This window comes from Mercenaria mercenaria, chromosome 4, assembly GCF_021730395.1.
Source record: "Mercenaria mercenaria strain notata chromosome 4, MADL_Memer_1, whole genome shotgun sequence".
NCBI classification, from domain to species: domain Eukaryota; kingdom Metazoa; phylum Mollusca; class Bivalvia; order Venerida; family Veneridae; genus Mercenaria; species Mercenaria mercenaria.
The window spans coordinates 58,104,241-58,124,749 of NC_069364.1; the positions used below are offsets into that span (position 1 = coordinate 58,104,241).

The window sequence follows — 20,509 nt, forward strand, 5'->3', positions numbered from 1 at the left end:
CTTGGTCTGCGCTGGTCGCAAAGGCAGAATAACTCAGCAGGCTAAGGGTTAAACTTACAATGGAAATTAAAGCTTTGAAGTGATAGCACAAACATTAACAAAATTTTAAAATCATCTTTATTTACATTCTTTATCTTTTATTTTATTAATTTTACATATCATCATAATGAATAAATAAAAATACATAATCCATGTCATTTCAAATAAATTATATACTAGACATGCAAACAAAGAGCTATTAGATTAATTTAATTCCACCATTTAAATCCTGTCAATTGTCTTGCAAAGATGTACATGTATATTAATATAAATAACAATTGTTAAAACTATAAATCAATGCACTTATTGCAAATCTTAGGTGACTCTCTTGAAAACAAGAAGAAATACAATGTTTGAAAAGTTTGAGTACTAGTTGTAAATACAGGCATATGTTAGAATATTTTACAGACTATAAAAACATTAGTTACAGATTGGCTGAAAGTATCTTAGAAAAAATTATGGGTTCAGGACTTAAAGTACTAGTGTAGGTACTGGTATATTGATGTCGGTTTATAAAAGTGGAAGATTTCAAACCTAGAAGCCTGTACAAATATTTGGGCAGATCAACACCTAGCCATGAGACCACCATTTGCCTTTTCTTTTCTTTTGTCACCAATAAATGTTTTTTATTGTCCCACTAACTGACAAACAAAAAGCTATCTATCCAAAGGTTTAGCATGCTCCCTCCTACATTGAGACATCACATTGTCTGGAGATGTTTGACCATGTGCCTTTCTAAAAAAAGCTGGGTTGAATACCTTTCCTGACAAATGTCACATGAAAAAGGTAGGTCGCTAAAATCTGAATGGCTATCTTTTTTATGTGCGATCAATGCTTTTTTATACTTGAATTTTTCCCCACAAGTGTCACAAGTAAATGGGTGTTCATTCAAGTGAAGCAAGCTTATGTGTTTTTTCAAATTGCCCTTTCCCCTGATAAACCTATGGCAGTAAGAGCACTCTAAGTCATTACTCCCTTCTTCATGGATTTTCTTGTGTATTGCCAAATTACCAGAACAACCAAAGTTTTTACCACATATTTGGCATTTGTATTTCTTGATTTCAAAATGGACTATTTCAAAATGCCGCATGAGGCTGTTTAGTTGCAAAAATCTTTTATCACAAATTTTACATTCATAGATATCCCGTTCACTGCTATCGGTATGAACATTCTTCTGATGTCTGTCATAGCTTTCCTTCCATGTAAACGTTTTCTCACATATTTTACATGAGTACCTCGGCTTTGGACCATGCAAATTTTTCATATGTTTTGACAAAGTTCCCTTTTCAGTGTAGGTTTTTCCACAGATTTGACACTTATAGTTTCTCTCCCCAGTGTGGACGACTTCATGCTTGTCTCTATTCCTGACCGCCCGGAATGCTTGTCCACAGTATGAACATTTATGAGGTTTTTCTCCAGTATGTAGAAGCATGTGATTTTCAAGGGTATGTTTCATGGAGAATGCACTCCCACATTCGGCACATTTGTAGTTTTTGGTATGATAGACCATGTGCCGTTTAAGCTGGTATGGTGATTTAAATGTTTTTCCACATTCGCTGCAGACTGGAGGTCTACCAGATTTGGTAGGTATCTTGACAAAATCATTACTCTCCTTTTTCATCTCTTCTGAAATATCAATAAAAATTGCAGTGAGGAACAAATGTAAATATTTAAAGAAAATTTCGTTGACTTTTCAGTCTCTTTTTTACCCTTACCCTGCTAAATTTCTATTGTGAACTTGTTCATCTTTCAATTTGGACAGTACCATTAACTATTAAAAGGGGTACAATACCAAAATGATACCGAGTGAATGGCAAACAGTGCAGACCATGATCAGCCTGCATGGATATACAGGCTGATATTGGTTTCACTGGTCGCAAAGGCAGAATTACTTGCTGCCTGAGCAAACTAAGGGTTTTAAAATATTTTAAAATTTTATAGTTATATGCTAACAAATCAGTGTGATCAGGTTTGTATTTATACATGATATTTTAACACTGAGAATACAGAACTTTAATTTAAATCTGTGAAATGTACATTACAATAAACAATAGGGATGTAGCACATACCGGTACTTTTTGACTGACAAATAACATCATAATGTTGTACTGTACGTACTAGAGTTTATCTGTTGATCTAAAGCCAGACTCTCTTGAAGCTCCATCTTAGTAACATATTATATTTCATTGTAATATGAGTAAGATCTTTATCAGAGTTTAACTATCATGCAATGTAGCTGATCATTAAAATATATATCATTGACAGTCTTTATTCATTCAATCTTCCCATACAATTATAACTCGGACATTCTACAAAAGTTAAAACATACATTATAATATATATATACTATATAACATACAGGTCTGCAAGGTTCACAAATATTCTATCAGACTGTTGCACGATAATTATGATATCATGTTAATATTATATTAGAATCTGACATCAGTTTGATTAAAAAGTCATATCATAAAATCATGCGCTATGGATACATTAAATCTAATTTGAAAAGTTGAACTAAAAAAAAGTCATAAAAAAAGGTTGTAGTAAAATTCAAAATTAAAAAGGACAGATTGTAACCAGCTGTTGGGATTCTATCAGATATATGTGTAATAAAAGACCTTATTACTTATTATTAAAAACAAAAAAAGGAAAAACACTCAAATAAAAAACATGTCTATTGTTCCAATTTATCAAAATGAATGGTAAAAATAAATATCTAAATTACATAAGCTTTCAATGCCTTGTATTGATAATACATGTATACACCAGGCAGGTTAAAGAACCAGACTATCTATTTGTAAAGAGCTAGGCTAAGTTAGTCAGACTAGTCTCTATCTAAAAAGGATTTCTCTCTATCTCTTCTGGGGGCTTTATCTCACTCTGTCCCTCAAGTCAGGTCGCTCTATGTCTGTACGATAGTAGAGGATGAATTTTGCACCCTGTGTGGCTGCATATGCTATATATAAAGCGCCTTTTAATGTGTTTATCATGAAACTCTATATAAATCTAGTATAATAATATGATACACTATACTTTGTTCAATATCAATTATGATAATATTATTGCAAGACATATCAATGTAATCATGAATCTATTACCTTTCACCAACAGTTCCATGATGGGTTCAAATTTTAATCTGAAATAGCCTCTCTTCCTAGGCACTGTTATGGTATACAGTACTATATGTTCAAATACTGACTTGTTCTTTAACTGTAAACAAAATTATAATGTCATTTATATAATGATTTTGCTCTCAGCACAAAATTTATAAGCACACTCACCAAATCATGTTATACTGGAGATTATACTTTACAGTTGCACACAAATATGTTAATATTGATAATTGTCAGCTATTGACACTTCCTGGATGTCAAAAATTCAATATTCTCAGATTTATAGTGCTACATTCAATTAATGTCATTTATTGATGTAATTAACTAACACTAGTTAATTATCTTGTATTGTTCTGTCTAGTGAATTATAACACACTCATTTTTAACTTTTATTCTAGTATTTCCTGAAAATGTATAATTATTATTACCAGTATCAAAAAGTAATAATCAGATCTTTCTTGTTGATGTATTTTATCATTGCATATACCAAATTGTAATACACTGACACTTCCTGTTAATACAATAAATATATTACATTGTTTATTACTGGTCAGTGCTTTGAAAATTGGCCAATGGTTTTGAATTGTTTTGAGACTTTATTCCATAAATACAGGACTGCTTCTATATAATACATGAAGATTAAATAAGAAATACATACAGAATTTTTCTAGGCTATTGCAGAATTTAAATGACTAAAATAAAATTGTTAAATGAAAATGATTTAGAATAACAAAAATTCTGTTTTGTCACAAGTTTTTAATATTCCACAATTTAATCAAACCTGAGACCTTGTCAGATTTACAAGATCGAGGAATAATTATAAATGTCCTACATTCTTAAATTAAACAGTTTGTACATGATGTCATGAACAAATTGATACTATTTCAATGACTAGCAATATTCTAAAATTTCAATATTCCACAGATTCAAGTCAAGTCAAGTCAAGTTAATATTTATTTATTGTTGGTAGATAAAATGACATTATAAACATAAGCTATATGCATAGATTTTGACCGACATATTTATGATCTAATTATATTTTGACAGTGGTCTGATTTTAAATATTCTTTCAAAATTTTAATGGCTTGACAATGGCTTTCATATAAAATCAACTGATTTTTAGGCATTGCAACATACCAAATATTAAAAGCCTAGGCCTTGCAGTTTCAGACAAGAAGAATTTTAAAGCTTTTTTCCTATATAAGTCTATGTAAAATTTGGGACCCCTGGGGTGGGGCCTCTTTTCACTCCAGGGTAATAATTTGAACAATCTTGGTAGAGGACCACAAGGCAATGATGCATACCAAATATCAAAGGCCTTAGGTCTTGTGGTTTCAAACTAGAAGGTGTTTTAAATTTGTTCTTATATAAGTCTATGTAAAATTTGGTACCCCTGGGTGGGGCCTCTTTTCACCTCAGGGTCATAATTTAGGCAATTTTTATAGAGGGACATCCAATGATATCACATACTAAATATCAAGGCTCTATGCCTTGTGGTTTTGGACAAGAAGATTTTTAAAGTTTTTCCTTTCGGTTGCCATAGCAACCAGAGTTCTGCATGTATTACAATTATTTGGGCAATTTTAAAAGGGGGCCAACCAAGGACCATCCTGTGAAGTTTGATCTGTCTAGTGGTTTTGAAAAAGGAGATTTTTAAAAAATTATTGACACACGACAGACATGGAGCAGACACGAAAGCTCACCTGAGCCAAAGCTAAAAATGAATGTCAGATGGAATCTGTGTTGGGACATAGATCAACTAGACTACATATGGCCCATTTTTTGGTCCAGTTTGCGAGCTTACAATAATTACTTACAATCTCTTTCAATGTGTGCCCAGTTGTAAGATCTTTGCTGCATGAACAGGCTTAGAATAGCAGATCAATTAATCAGTCTTTTTCAAATTTCATCACTCTTTCAAAATTTTACTTTGAAAAGAGTGGGGACACTGTAATGAGTATGGCTGATTGCAAGTTCACTTTTCAGTACAGAATTCCATTGGGGCCATCGCCTTTGAATGTGTTAATCTGAAACGCAACACTCAATAGTACGATGCTGAAAACTTGAAATTACAAAACTATGATAATGAAAACGCGACAACACGATGATGATAATGCGATACTATGATAACGAAAACATTTTAATACGATAGTTCGCTGATGATAATGCGATATACTATTGTGTTTTTACCATTGTTCTGTCGTGTTTTTGTTATCGTAGTATCATGATTTTGCAATTTCATTATCATACTGTCATGTTATCACCATTATGTACTGTCACTTTATCATCATCATACTGTACTGTTCTATCAGTCATTCTGTTGCATTATCACCATTATACTAAAGGTCCCAACTTGCAGATTGTGCCAAAAATAGTGATCTGTTATTTGTGAAAATAATAGGCTTATATGATAATAAGTTAACTTTGTAAGTATAAATACTAACATTATATGAAAGTGTTGTGGTGTTTTTAATATAAACAAGAGCTGCGGACGTTTTGGCCATGGACGTTTTGGTCTGGACGTTTCGGCCTAGGATCTTTCGGCCAAGAAAATTTTTGAGGTAGGACGTTTTGGCCCAAAAAAATTGATTTCCATAATAGGCAAATTATGATCTGGACATTAATATGTTATCATATGTTACAGTATAATTGATCATTCTTTTTAAAAAAATAATTGTGAATAAAATTTATTTTCATAACTCATTTGGTTTGTTGTAAATAGCAAATATTTTCACATACACACACACACATATACAATGTGTATATGTTTATATGTATATATATATATATGTGTATACATATAAAAAGATAATAAAAAATAAAAATAAAATACGATGAGTATGTTTTATTATCAGTTTAATTTGTTCACTTATACTATAACATTCTTTAGAATAACCTCCAGACCATATTTTGCACGATATGGAATAACAATTTATTTTTGGCCAAAACGTCCTACTCCCAAAAAATGCCTGGCCAAAACATCCTAGGCCAAAAGATCCTAGGCCGAAACGTCCGGGCCAAAACGTCCACTGGCCAAAACATCCTACATTCCATAAGACAGCATGCGTGACTTTTCTCAGTGCTTGACTCTGAATTAGAGCTTTGCCTGTAAAAACTTTATAAAACTTTAACTAAAATATTCTAAGTTTAAATGGGGCATAACTCTGTCAAAATTCAAATCAGAGTTATAGGGATTGTTTCTCCTGGTGAAGACTTTGATAGTAAATAACTGTTTTAAGTTTCAAGTCAAAAACTTTGATAATAACTTTATCAAAATCTTAATGCAAAAAATCTAAGTTAAAAAGGAGCATAACTCTGTCAAAATTCAAATTAGAGTTATGGAGATTATTTCTACTGCCACTGGTGAAGACTTTGATATTAAATAACAATTTTAGGTTTCAAGTCAATAGCTTTGATAGTAAGAGAGATAATTATTTGACTTTATTAAAAACTTTAACCAGTGCTGATGCCAGGGTGAGTGCAATAGCTCTTCTTTTTCTTCAGATTTAAGTCAAGCTTTTTATTTGATAATCTTGTAGTTATTATTATAGTGTTACGGTTTCTAACTGAATAGATTTTGGGGTGGAAAAAGTACAAAAACAGCACAATTTCGTTTTATAGGAAGCATCTAAATTTTACCAACTCAAGGTCACCAGTCAAGGTCAAAGGTTCGAACCTTTGATTTCATGTCTGCTCAGTCAATGAACATGATTTACATGTTCCTTTTCCTAAGACAAAGTGCAGAACTTGTGCGCCAACTACAGGCGCTCAGGATCAAGATCATCAGTGAAGGTCAAAGGTTTGATCCTTTGGATGTCATGTCTGCTCTATTTCTCAAAAACCCTTGGAAGAATTACCATGAAACTTGGGTAAACCGCTCCCAAGGAAGGCGATATGCAGAACCGACAAGCAAACCATGCTGGCTGAAGGTCTAGGTCACTTAAATGTCAAAGGTGTGAACCTTGGATATGACTCTTAGATGGCAGCTGCTTGAATGCAGGTGACACAAGTGTTCCTGGTGTTCAAAGGAACACGTCTCTATGGTTTTTCAGATCAAAGTGTTCAGGTATATAGATAACAGGCAGACAAGTGGGCATTTAACCACAAAGTGGCCACATGAGAATGGTGATAACTTGACAGTACGATGATGAAAATGTGAAGGTATGATGGTGATAACGCGACAGTACAATGGTGATAACATGACAGTATGATGATGATAACATGACAGTACGTCGATAATAGTATGATGATGATTATGAACGCAATAGTATAATTAGCTCTAATGAAATTGTGAAATCACAATTGATCTACTATGATAAAGAAAACGCAATATAATATGATATTACCATGGTGGAAACGTGACAGTAGATTTCTACAATATTGAAAGCACGATCTAGTATATCGCATTAATTATCATAATCGTACTAGATCTAGAAATGCAATAAATAGGAGAGATTTTGTTTGTATACAAATCCGATGTATATTCTATTTTTAGAACTGATAAGACAGTGACCAGGTGGGCAGAAGCCGACGGTCCATGTTTTTTTGTAAACAGTGATATTTTTCTAATTAATGGTCTAAACTTTCTTAAAACGCAAATTATATCAATAATTTTTTTATTAATGGAAAGGTTAAAAAACAAGCAATTTATTAATAACCATAATTAAATGGATTAATTATGAACACTTAACTTAGAGTGCTTTTCTTATATAGTTTTGAACATCACTACTGGTACTGATGATAAACCCGAACAGAAAATGAGTTTTTTTACCTGTATCTTTTTTATTTCTGCAAACTGAAATCAATGGTCGGTATCAAAATAAAGCTTAACCTTTGCTGAAAACTTTACATAATTCAAATTTATATTTAGTAAGCAAACTCACACGAAGTGAGGGCCTGAAAGGGGTATGTAAAAAGGGGACTTTATGAACGCTGACTGATGATAAATTCGAACCCTTTGTCATTTACAAAATTTTCTTGGTATTATTATATTGAAACTTTCCCCAAAAAGCTGCAACAGTCATTCCTGATCAAGTAATGAAAAGTTAACAAATGTCAGGTCTTCATGTTTCGACAGTGAGCATGCGCAAAAAACACCCTCTTCCCCAGTAATTTTGGATAAATATTTTTTATACAAATTTATGTAAGTCATTTATTTATACAGAATGTTTACCAATTTTGTTTTTGTTTACACCAGTTGGTGTTGTAAGTGGAAACTATTAGATGGTGTGTTCAATTTTATAAATAACCGATTGCAATCAAATATTTCCAAGGTGTTCGACTTTATCATCTGTCCAGGTTTATCATCAGTACCAGTAGTCTAAGCTGCTTTTAAAATTATGTCATTTAAAATGGTTATTCATTGAAAAAAGATATTTGAATACGAAAAGATGAAATTATTAGATCTATAATAATTTTTTATTGTAAGTATTTCAAAACTTTTTGAATTTTGAAAATCCATAAATGAGCAAAAATGTTATTAAAAATTAAATATTCCGATCCCATACATAAAAGACGTAGATCTAATACATTTTGTTTTGCCCACCACCAGATAAACAGATGTTAATGTGTGATGTCATGGCGATCTCTCCTATAGTGTTAAAAGGATGACAGTGCTTCAGAACGAACCAGAGACGTTCTGAGAGACCCCTCTAGATTGCCTCGGTTAAAATTTGTGTCTGGCTGCTGCACTGATTTGTTTTATAAATAGCCTGGATCTAATAGAGCTAGCAATTTTTTTGTACGAATTGGCAGTAAGCAAAAAGTTATTGGAAATGTGCAAATGCAATTAGCAAATGGAAGAAACAAACATTGGCATTTACCGAACCGTATTGAACTTTTTAAAATTACCGCCAGAAAAACTTGACCGTAGGCCGTACCACTGTTCTCGTTAGAGGCGTGAAATAACGTGAAGTCACCAAACAATGGCCGACAAGGATCTGAAAAAAATCAGTTCTTCTCCGGCAGAGCAATTTAATCCTTTAGAAGAAGAGCTGTACGTTAATATAAACATTTTTTATAATTACTTTCTATGTTCTTTAGTTTGCATTTAGTTATTTCAGAAATGCAATGTGTATTTTCTTGCAATTGGACAACAAGTTTTGCAGACAGGACATACCATGTTGTATGTGGTGGGTGGGGTACACGTTTATTTTCGTATTCAACGAACTGGTTGTAATCGTTTTTGTCATACTATGATTTATTATTTATTTGCTGAAAGTATTTTTCTTTTATATATTGCTACCTTTGTTTCTGGTATCCTAACTCCTTTGCCATTTAGGTTTGACAATTTAATATCAGTAAAAAAAAAGACACACTACTTCTACACTATACAAAGAACTATATAATACACAGAATGGGAACTGGAGATAATCTTGCGTCATCTCATGTTAGGGTGTTATCTTATTTCAAGCGTTTGCCAACTTGATCAATCGTGATCAAATCAACAAATGCTTCCTGAAGGCTGAAGTATAAAAACTGGCAGTACAGACGGCGCTAGTCAAAATAATTCGACGTTCAGATTGTTTTATATTTGTGATGGGCAATCTAAACGTCAAAATTTTGAAGGACCAAAATAATGGAAGTTAAATAACGGTACACAGTCATGTAAAGTTATTGGCTTTATATGGCGTGTAAACACACGGTAAACGTTGATTGTGTACAGTACATACAAAGGTTTAAATCACCAGAAAATTCGTAATTTTGGATATTATTTGATAATTTTACATAGATAAATGAGGAATTGAATCCCCTTTTGATACATGTAAGTTTTATTTTAATTTATTGCCAATTCATGAAATAATCGGCATTTAAGCCCAGCGATTTTTTTCCTTCTTTAAAAAGTACGCCTAAAAGGACCTTTTCCCAATTGAAAAATGCAATCTTTTTTCCCAATTATCATCCAAAAATTCCCCAAATGACCAAATTAAGTTTGCATTTTGATGATTGTAGAAGGAAAACTTAGTTACATTGACATTCACCATCATTTAACCATTCAAACAGTTTGTTTAATGATATTTACATGGAATTAAAGGAAGAAGCATTCTAACTGATGTTATTAATTAACTATAAAAATTCTCAAACTGAGTAAAAACCCTGCTATTTTTCCCGATTTATCCGATACCAGACCTTTTCCCAAAAGGGCAAAAAAAATCACTGCAACCTATAGCATGTAAGGCGTCGACAGCGATGAAAATTTCATCGGAAGTTGCTTCAACTATTTTGGTCTTTCGAGTGTTTGACACGAGTGGGGATATTGCCCATATGAAAAAAATATCTTAATATTTCCTAGGATCGCGTCAAATTAGTTGGACTACAGACAGCGCATAATGAACTGAATCTAGTCCATTTCTCGAACGTCAACCGTTGATTTCTCAGACTTCCAATCAAAAATTCATTCCTTCCCTTTGTAGAAAGTACTAATAACATTAAAAAAGCACCATTATCATTATAATCAAACGATCTGATAGAAAGTTATCTTATTTCAAAGCGTTTGCAGGGTCTGCCAGGCTATTACCGCCTGTTGCATGTGACATGCCTCCAGGCTTTGAGTTGTATATTCGACATCCCTTATTTTCCCCATCATCCATTAATTGTCATAGCAACGTGTCTTACATGCATCCAAATAAACACCCCGATTAATCCGATAGTGTATTCGAAAGGCTACCACATGCTCACCCGATAGTTCAGGTAAAGCGATGTCAGTTAAGATATACAATAAACTAATGACAGCTTCCTATATAGAATGTGTGACGTAAATTTCATCGTAGCTTCGCCTTGAAATCCTTTAACAAGCGGTATCTTGTGATGTGTACATGAAGGTGACAGTTTTCCCAAGTTTTAAGATTTTTTATGTAATCAGAAATAATGACAGATGACTTTCAACAATTATCATCCGAATGTTTTTCGCAATCAAGGAAAGACAATGGAAGGTACAAAGTCAAAAATTGTGCAGCGCGTTTAAATGCTTTTGAACAATTATCGGCGTCATATTAATGTTTTTCACATGATTGTTTGAATTGTGTTTTCTTGGGTGGAATATCGAAAAGACAATGCCAGAATTAATGTTTTCTGTCGTCACTTTCAAAATAGAACTTGTAGAGAAAAGTTTGAAATATTGTGGATCTGTTACTTAATTATTGATCATCATGATCATGCCTGGAAATAAACGTTAATCAGAGAGTGGGACATCGTTAAATATGAATTATTTCAAGAAGCTCCGGAAGAACAGTGTTAGTTACTCAGTAATAGAGGAGACAGTGAGATGTGAAAAGCGCGACAAATCTGTGAATGACATTCTTCTTGGACCAGGTACACCTGAGAAAACGGTCACAAATTCAGAATCCCACCCAGCCACGCCAAATGGCCAAAGGAAATTGGGCATTGATCCAAAATGGAAACGAGCGTTTCCCTGGATGACAGTCTCAGAGAACGGTAATTTAAATCATTTTTAAGTAATCCCAAAAATACTGTACGTCTATTGAATGTATCATTTGTATCAGTGAACGTATAAGCTTTACACACAGGACTATGTTTTATGTGTTTGTGTGTGTGTTTTCTTTTACATAAAAGTTCTTGAAATTCATTTAATAAAATTAAAACTCTTATCATAGCAGTGACGGATCCCTTGGGCTTCGGCTATGTAAAAAACAAAATTGGTTTAAATTCTTTACTTCAGGCCTGAAGGAAAACCCAGGGTAGCACTTTTGCAGCCTGTCCACTGTGATGTCAGACCTTGTTCATCAGCCATTCAAGTTCCATCCCCAACAGACACGAGAGACAAATGGGCTGGCTGAGAAAATAGAAGACTGAAACTTTAAACAATAAATTTGTTTATTGCTAAAATTATGTTGTTTTATGTACAATGAATAGTGAACGTTTTCAGAAACTTAAAATGGACGAGTTTACATTGTCATTCAGCAAATAAACTCCACAAGAATAGAAGACTGAAACTTTAAACAACAAATATGTGCAGGTGCTAATATTGTGTTGTTTTAATTAAAAATAAATAGTGAATATTTTCAGAAGATTAAAATGGATAAACTTACATTGTCATTCAGCAAATAAACTCCAGAGGAACTTTTATGACACATTATCTCTATTAAGTATTTGTTCTTGTTGTGCATGTAAATGATGCTTATTAAACATTGAAAATACTACTGTGTTTTTCACTCTGAAATGCACCAGAATGCACCAAAATGAGTTGTAGTAACACAAAATTTTCTGGGGTGGCCCCCATATCCCCACTCCAACAGGAAGGGGTACCCCTCAGGCACCCACCCATTTGTCGTCTTCGATCTTTCCAAAAATAGCCTTCTGCAACATGCCTTCAAAAAATCCTGGCTAGAACCCTGGTTTGCCGACTTGATCAATCCCGATCAAATCAACAGACGCTTAATACAATGAGATCTCATTCAGTTGCCATGGGATTTTAGCGAGATCTGCTCTATATGCCTCTCAAGTTGCCGATCTATTTATTTTTATAGCTCTTTGCACTGTACTATCATGCAAACTCCTTTTGTGTCCCTGTGTCTTTGCAGGCTAGTCCCAGCTTAGAAATATTTGCTGGGCAGCTGCCACCTTTCAGTCAGATCTGTTTCAACTGCTTGCTTTTTAATACTTTTAACTTTTTAACCTGGCCTGTAAAAGGTTCTTTCTGATGCACGTGATTCCTGTGCTTTTACTATTTTTAACATCTATCGCTTATAATGTGCCTGCTAGACTGCTAGTCATAATCATAAGAGATTGCTAAGCAATAGAACATAGTTAGACATGTATAGATATTTGATGAAGCCTGTAAATTGAAGAGTAATGTAATACGTTTGTCACAAAAAAGCAATTAAACTGAAAGTTGGTACCTGTGCGCAATTCAGTAAAAGTAAAAAATGTGTAATTAGACAACTGGATGTTTGAGAATAATAAAATAGATCTGGCAAAGACTCATTAATGCTTCAAAACTTCATGGACAAATGTACAAACAAGAAGGGTAGTATGATGCCAACCAAATTTAGCAGTCAAGTTATTGTCTGATACTCATTTAAACATACCTTGATTGCCAGTACTGGCATTGTAATAAAACTGCCGCCAGACAAGTGTTATAAAATACAGTAGAACTTAAATGAGTACAGCCAGTTCTGCTGAGCTATAAAGGACTATAGTCTTTGAACTGCAGTGCAAGTGGAGTGGTGGTCTGTTGGTTAAGGTCTCCTCTGCTCAGCCAGGAGATGGTGGGTTCAAGCCCTGCTGGGGTCCTGACCATGCCTTTTCACATGGTACTAGTATTGGATTTTCAAGGAAGTAGACTCGAGAAGAAAGCTTGAAGCTTTCAACTTAAGCTAGCTTAAATAAATTGGTATAAACCCCAGTTGAAAATGAACATTTTCAGATTCAGTCTTGCAATTCAGCCAGTACTGAGTTCATTAAAAATTACTAAAGTTACTTTCTTAGATGCAAAGTAATTCCTGAGAAGAAATTTATTTATTTATTTGGGTTTTACGGCACACCAACACAGTATAAGTTATATGGTGCCAAACAGGACTACAAATTTTGGTTCCACATCTCATTGACATCGAAATAAAAACATGAGGTATGGAATCAAAATTTGCATACCTGCTGGAATCACAGAGTTACTGCAAAACCAAGTGTTAAGACCCTATTAGTTGCCTCTTACGATCATGCAAGGGTAAGGCAGAAGTACTAATATGTAACTATTGTTTGGGTAAATAACAAAATAAAACAAAATTAAATAAGCATTAGGGTTTTTCTTATTGACAGATTTATATGGAATAAATTTGTCTCAAGTTGTCTGCTATTGTTGGGAGTAAATAAGGTTGTTGAGAAGAATGAAATGCTATCTATTAGACCCAGTTTGGTTGTTAAGTTTGAAAATAACAATGTAAAATTGAACAGAAAAAAAATCGCTTATACTAAAACGAAAAGTTACATTGTTACTAATCTGTTTTCAGGCAATTTTATGATGCTGTGAGTGCCCAAACGTCTGACCATGATGCAGATATGAGCCACAGCGATGATAATACAACTGAACATGATGGCGACCAAGGAACAAATTCCCTTGAAGGTTTCCTTGAGGAATATTGTGAAGCTGCAGCAGAACAGATACCATTTACCCCGCCCTCTAGTTCCAGACTAACAAAGAGAGAAAAAATCAGAAATAACAGTGGAAAGAAACAACAGTCATTCAAGGATTTTAAAGCAAGTTTAGCCATGGATAAAGTAAAGAAACCAAAAACAGTTGTGGGTGTTATTAAAGAAAGGTATACTGAAAGTAATGCATTATTAAGTGGACTTCATTACACTGATTCTGATGCTGATTTAGAAAGAGATAATACTCGAGAAGGGAAGGAAAAACGAAGGAAAGAACAGAATGAAAAAATGAAGAATATAACAAAATCCAGACAACATGAGACCTTTATGAAGCGCCATTCAGAAGACATTTCAGGCATGAGCGAGTACAGCACTTCCATGGGTATCAACACTCCAGTGGTTCCATTGAAATTGGAAGGGTCAGGCAGGTTTCTGTCCCTTAGTTCTGGAATAACATCTAAAAGTTTGCTATTGTCTCCTTCATCTTCAGACAGAGGGGGAGAGAGAAGGCAAATTGCCTCAGCAAAACTTGAGTGCCCTAAGGACAGACAGATGTTTTATAAGACTTTCTCTGCACTGATAAACATGGGTTCCCATGGGAAGAAAAAAGAGCAAAAAGAAAAAGACACAAGGATGTTGGCACAACGACAGCAAAGTTCAGATGAGAAGCTGTATATGAATTTTGTGTGGATAGGTTTGCAGGCATGGTTGAATGGCTTAAGTCCTAATGAACAAGAGAAAATTATGAATTTAGAGAGGGAACAAATTCCAGGGATTCTTCAGGAAGTTATGGAATTTAAAGTGCTATTAACTCCATCAAGTATGAATAATTCCGTTAATCAAGGGAATTCTGTTTCTGGAAGTTCTAGTGATGCGATGAATCGTGATAGTGCCTGTAGTGTAGATACATGTTTAACAGACATTTCAGAAACATATCATTCTCTGTCCCTCAGTGGAGAAATCATTTCCCAACAACAAGAAGCTGTGATACAAGTGCAAAAACTTTTAGAACGATTAGATAAATGTGAGCAGTTGTTCCCTACGTCACATTCGTTTGCCTCAGAATTTGCACAGTACAAAGACCCTAAATTTGTTCTGAGGCTTGAGACATTGAATTTATGGTTGAATACCACGAAAGACTTATGTCATAAGATGAATGTTTTAGGACAAGTGCTCAATAGTTCCTCAGTGCCTGACAGCTCTTGGCCATTTGTAGACTTCAATAGTCCTAGAGGTAGTGAATCTTTCGTTTCTGGTCTGCATAGACAAAGTATTCCAGAAATAGTGCAAGGGGAAAGGGAAAGTGAGGGGGAGTTTGAATCAGACTTGGATGAGGAAAGTGAAAATAATGAGTCGGATGTTAATCAGAGTAATGGAAATGAGGCCAAAAAAGTTAGTTTTCAGTTTTCTGAACCAAAGAAGGGTCATATATCACCTCATTCTCCTTTGACTAGTCCAGTACGGGGTCCAAGTCCTAACACATTTGGCAGCCCACCAGTTTCATCAACTCCCCTTAAAGGCCCACTGTCCTCAACATCTCTCTCGAGGGCATCTAGTGAAGCAAGTTTAGATGAGTTAGCTAAGGCCTCTATCTATAGAACATATGTTGACAAGGGCCTGAAGAAAATGGGCCTGAACAAAATGTTGATTCGTCTACGAGATATACTGTACAGATCTTTACGTCGAGCAAGACAGTCATTGGAACAGCAACATGGAGATGCAGAGTCATCTGCAAAGGTAAACACGCAGCTTTTTGATACATGATCACCTTTGATACATGATTACCATTGATACATGTTCACCTCAGTGAAAAAAATGGTTTACTGCATTAGACCTTTAATAACAGTCTGCAATTACCGTTCATTAACGTATTCTTCATATGCAGTTGCAGTATTCTCCGGTTGTTGTGAAATATTATTTTCAGTTAATGAGTTAACTTATGAAATTACGGCCAAAGGATGCCGAAATTGCATGCAGAAGATACGTACCTGCACAGAAATTGCCGATTATCATTAGGGGTCAACGACCTTAGAGAAGCAGTGAACAATATTTTGCACTTAGGCGATGATACCTAGAAACATATATTAAATGTTAGGTATAGATGACCATCAAGCCCTTTTGTTCATTGTTAGGTTTATAGCAGCTTTTTATCAAAAAATATCAGGCAAGGTTTATTTAAGATTTTGAAGTTCTAGTTCTTTGTTGAAGTGTTATTGCCTTGCGCTAAAGTACATAATTATATATGTCTCTCCGTGATAATTTCATTTGCACATCTTAAGTAAGAGAATGGTGTTGGTCATAGACTACATAACCTATATTTCAGTCACCGGGATCGGATGAGTATTACAATCACACTGCTGTGTCACCGAGTCTGGAACTACTTGACAACAAGATAGTGTATAAACCAATGGAAGTTATCACCCCGGCACAACTGCAGGCTTGGCGAGATGAGTTTCTGGAGATTGGGCTCCCATCTTACCGACCAACCTACATCTTCCTCCTACAAGTATTATTGGAAGTTATTCATGAGGCAATGAAAATACGGTTAGAACAACTCCAGAATCCTATAGGGGAACCATCATTTCTCAGTATTAGACAGGTAAATTACTGGAAATATTGCCTCATACACGGGGAAATATCTTAAAATTACATTATTTTAACTTTGTGAGAAGTGTACATGGCTGTCATTGATTGAAAGTGTTGTATTGATTTATTAACTGACAAACATTGACAATATCTCAATATAATTTATCTAGACAGTACTGTTCTGCAGATACGACAGCAGTGAGAAATAGATCCACTGAAACTAATTTGAGCCACGCCATGGGAAAACCAACATAATGGGTTTGCGACCAGCATGGATCCAGACCAGCTTGTGCGTCTGCACAGTTTGGTCAGGATCCATGCTGTTTGCTAACAGTTTCTCCAATTCCAGTAGGCTTTAAAAGCGAACAGCATGGATCCTGCCCAGACTGCGCGGATGCACAGGCTGGTCTGGATCCATGCTGGTCACTATGTTGGTTTTCTCATAGCGCGGCTCATTTAATAATGAAAGTCGACTTTTAAAAACTTTTTATCTACATCCATTTTCTTTTGACTGTTCAGCCCAGAGTGTATGCTGGGAGGCAGGTCATTTTCATTATAAACATTCTTAAATATATGAAAAATGGCTGTAAAATGAAAGATTGATTTATATTCGCACCTCTGTTTCAGCTCATTATCGAGTGCAAGGATGTATTGGCAAAAGCTGTTCTTGTCAAACAAGACTACCAATGTATGATACAGGCCGTTCTCGATGATAAAGAAGTGAATGATGAAAGTTCACCGCTTGATTTGGAACACTTTGACAATGATATGTCAAACATGTTCAAGGTATCTCTATTCCCTTTGAATTTTCTTTATAAACACAACAAAATCAAAACTATTCTTGTATGTCTTTGTCTTATATCTATTAATAACTATCTTTATGTTTAGAATTAATTCTGTAGGTAAATATTATTTCTGTACTTGATAGTGTTTCTGTGTACCGGTATGAATAAATGTTAACCTTAGTATCAGTAAAATTTCTGACTTTGTATCTGTAGAACTGAAATTCATTATAAGAAAGTGACAGATAGCACACAAAAAGGCTGATTAGCTTAACTTTGGACTTTCTGTTTTCAAATCCTAACGAGCATGGTTCTTATTCCAATGTTCTAATTTATAGTTTGAAAAAGTTTACTCTGTCTTAACAATTTACTACTGACAGTTGTACATATTTTGGATATACAGTCGACATTGTATTAAGAGACCACCCAAAGGGACTGCTAAGAAGTGGTCTCTTATTGGAATGGTCTCGTAATGAATTTTAGTCAGATGAAAAGAAAAAGTTATTTTTAGCTCGACTAGTCGAAGAATAAGTAGAGCTATCCTACTCACCACGGCGCCGGCGTCGGCGTCGGCGTCACACCTTGGGTTAAGTTTTTCGTACCAGTCCACATTTTGACAAAGTCTTTTGAGATAAAGCTTTGAAACTTTCAACACTTGTTTACCATCATCATGGCCAGTTATAGGCAAGAGCACATAACTCCATCAAGGATTTTGACTGAATTATGGCCCCTTTTGACTTAGAAATCTGGTTATTTTTTATATTTGACAAAGTCTTTTCGAGATAAAGCTTTGAAACTTTCAACACTTGGTTTACCATCACCATGTCCAGTTATAGGCAAGAGCACATAACTCCATCAAGGATTTTGGCTGAATTATGGCCCTTTTTGACTTAGAAATCTGGGTTAATATTTCGTACCAGTCCACATCTTGACAAAGTCTTTTGAGATAAAGCTTTGAATCTTTCAACACTTGTTTACCATCATCATGTCCAGTTATAGGCAAGAGCACATAACTCCATCAAGGATTTTGACTGAATTATGGCCCCTTTTGACTTAGAAATCATGGTTAAGTTTTTCTACCAGTTCATATTTTGACAAAGTCTTTTGAGATAAAGCTTTGAAACTTTCAAGCACTTGGTTACCATCACCATGTCAGTTATAGGCAAGAGTAAATAACTCCATCAAGGATTTTGGCTGAAATATGGCCCTTTTTGACTTAGAAATCTGGGTTAATATTTCGTACCAGTTCATATTTTGACAAAGTCTTTTGAGATAAAGCTTTGAAACTTTCAGCATCTGTTTACCATCACCATGTCCAGTTATAGGCAAGAGTACATAACTCCATCAAGGAATTTGGCTGAATTATGGCCCTTTTTGACTTAGAAATCTTGGTTAAGTTTTTCGTACCAGTTCATACTTTTTGTAAAGTGTTTGACATATGGCTTTGAAACTTTTATCACTTGTTTAGTATAATAGTCTCTATCTGTAGGAAAGAGAAAATAACTCTGTCATTTATTTTGGCTGAATTATGGCCTATTTTGGACTTTGAAATTGGTTCTGTTTCCATACAAGTTTATGTTTTGTCACAACCATTTGACATATGGCTTTTAAACTTTGAACACTTCTTTATCATTATGATTTCCATCTGTAGGCAAGAGTACATAACTATTTGACTGAATTATGGCCCTTTTTAGCTCATCTGATTTTTTGAAAAAAAATGATGAGTTATTGTCATCACTTGAGCGGTTGTCGGCGTCGGCGTCGGCGTCGGCGTTGCCAGGTTAAGTTTTATGTTTAGGTCAGCTTTTCTCCTAAACTATCAAAGCTTTTGCTTTGAAACTTGGAATACTTGTTCACCATCATAAGCTGACCCTGTATAGCAAAAAACATAACTCCATCTTGCTTTTTGCAAGATTTATGGCCCCTTTTGTACTTAGAAAATATCGGATTTCTTGGTTAAGTTTTATGTTTAGGTCAACTTTTCTCCTAAACTATCAAAGCTATTGCTTTGAAACTTGGAATACTTGTTCACCATCATAAGCAGACCCTGTACATCAAGAAACATAACTCTTTTTTATTTTGCATGAATTATGCCCTATTTTGGACTTAGAAATCGGTTTCTGGTTCAGTTAAAGGTCCAGTTTTGTCTAAACCAATGCATATGCTTTTAAACTTTGAACACTTTTATCATTAGTGACCTCTGTAAGCAAGCAACATAACTATTTTGCAGATTATGGCCCCTTTTGTTGACTTTTGAAATTGTAGTCAATTTCCATATTTGCGAAGCTATGCTTTAAACTTGCGAACAGTTTCAATCATAATGGACATGTACTCAGAATCATAATCTATTTGCTTTTTCAGAATGATCCTTTAGACTTAGAAAATCTGGTAGACATATTTCTTACAAACAAATCGAATGAGCGTCGCACGCAGCGTCTCTTGTTTGACTATGTCAACATTTTTCTCTTCGAATGTAACAACTGTTGTTAATCTGTAATCGTGTATTTGAATTTATCATCAAACACCTATCAGATCTGTTATGGTTATTCAATATAACATTTGTTTTTTTAACATCGTGAACACTTTTCCAAGTCCACAAACCGTGAAAATTATGGCTAGATTGTTTGTCAGTTTGACTGATACAAAGGTTAATTGCATTCAGTCATGTGCAAAATGTACTCCCTAATTACACAGATGAAGAAATGCCCAGTAGAATTTTGGTACCCGGTCGCTTAATAGATACTTTTGTCGAATATTTTACCTATCGGGACTACATAAATGTGGTCGCTAGTCGTTTAATAAAAAAAGTCGTTTAATGGAATGTATTTATGTACTGAAAACGTTCGGGAGGGATTTTGACAGGTCATACAAAAATCGCTTAATAAT

At 34.5% G+C, this 20,509-nt stretch overlaps 2 protein-coding genes across 4 annotated transcripts in view; one reads left to right on the plus strand and one right to left on the minus strand.

Annotated features, from left to right (window-relative positions):
• Window positions 1–124: 124 nt before the first annotated feature.
• On the minus strand, window positions 125–9,020 carry LOC123551851 (zinc finger protein 43-like). Its single transcript, XM_045341084.2, has 3 exons — window positions 9,003–9,020; window positions 3,138–3,249; window positions 125–1,665 (listed from the first exon to the last, which is right to left on the minus strand). The coding sequence occupies exons 2-3, from the start codon at window positions 3,154–3,156 to the stop codon at window positions 740–742; spliced, it is 945 nt and encodes a 314-aa protein (XP_045197019.1). The 5' UTR covers window positions 3,157–3,249; window positions 9,003–9,020; the 3' UTR covers window positions 125–739.
• A 26-nt stretch (window positions 9,021–9,046) lies between these two features.
• Window positions 9,047–20,509, plus strand: part of LOC123551850 (mitogen-activated protein kinase kinase kinase 4-like) — a 51,259-nt gene continuing 39,796 nt past the window's right edge. For all 3 annotated transcript variants that reach the window (XM_045341080.2, XM_045341082.2, XM_045341081.2), the window contains exons 1-4: window positions 9,047–9,147; window positions 14,117–15,992; window positions 16,579–16,854; window positions 17,469–17,627. In XM_045341080.2, the coding sequence (XP_045197015.1) occupies window positions 9,077–9,147; window positions 14,117–15,992; window positions 16,579–16,854; window positions 17,469–17,627 (2,382 nt within the window). In that variant the 5' untranslated portion in view covers window positions 9,047–9,076. The remainder of the gene's footprint in view (window positions 9,148–14,116; window positions 15,993–16,578; window positions 16,855–17,468; window positions 17,628–20,509) is intronic.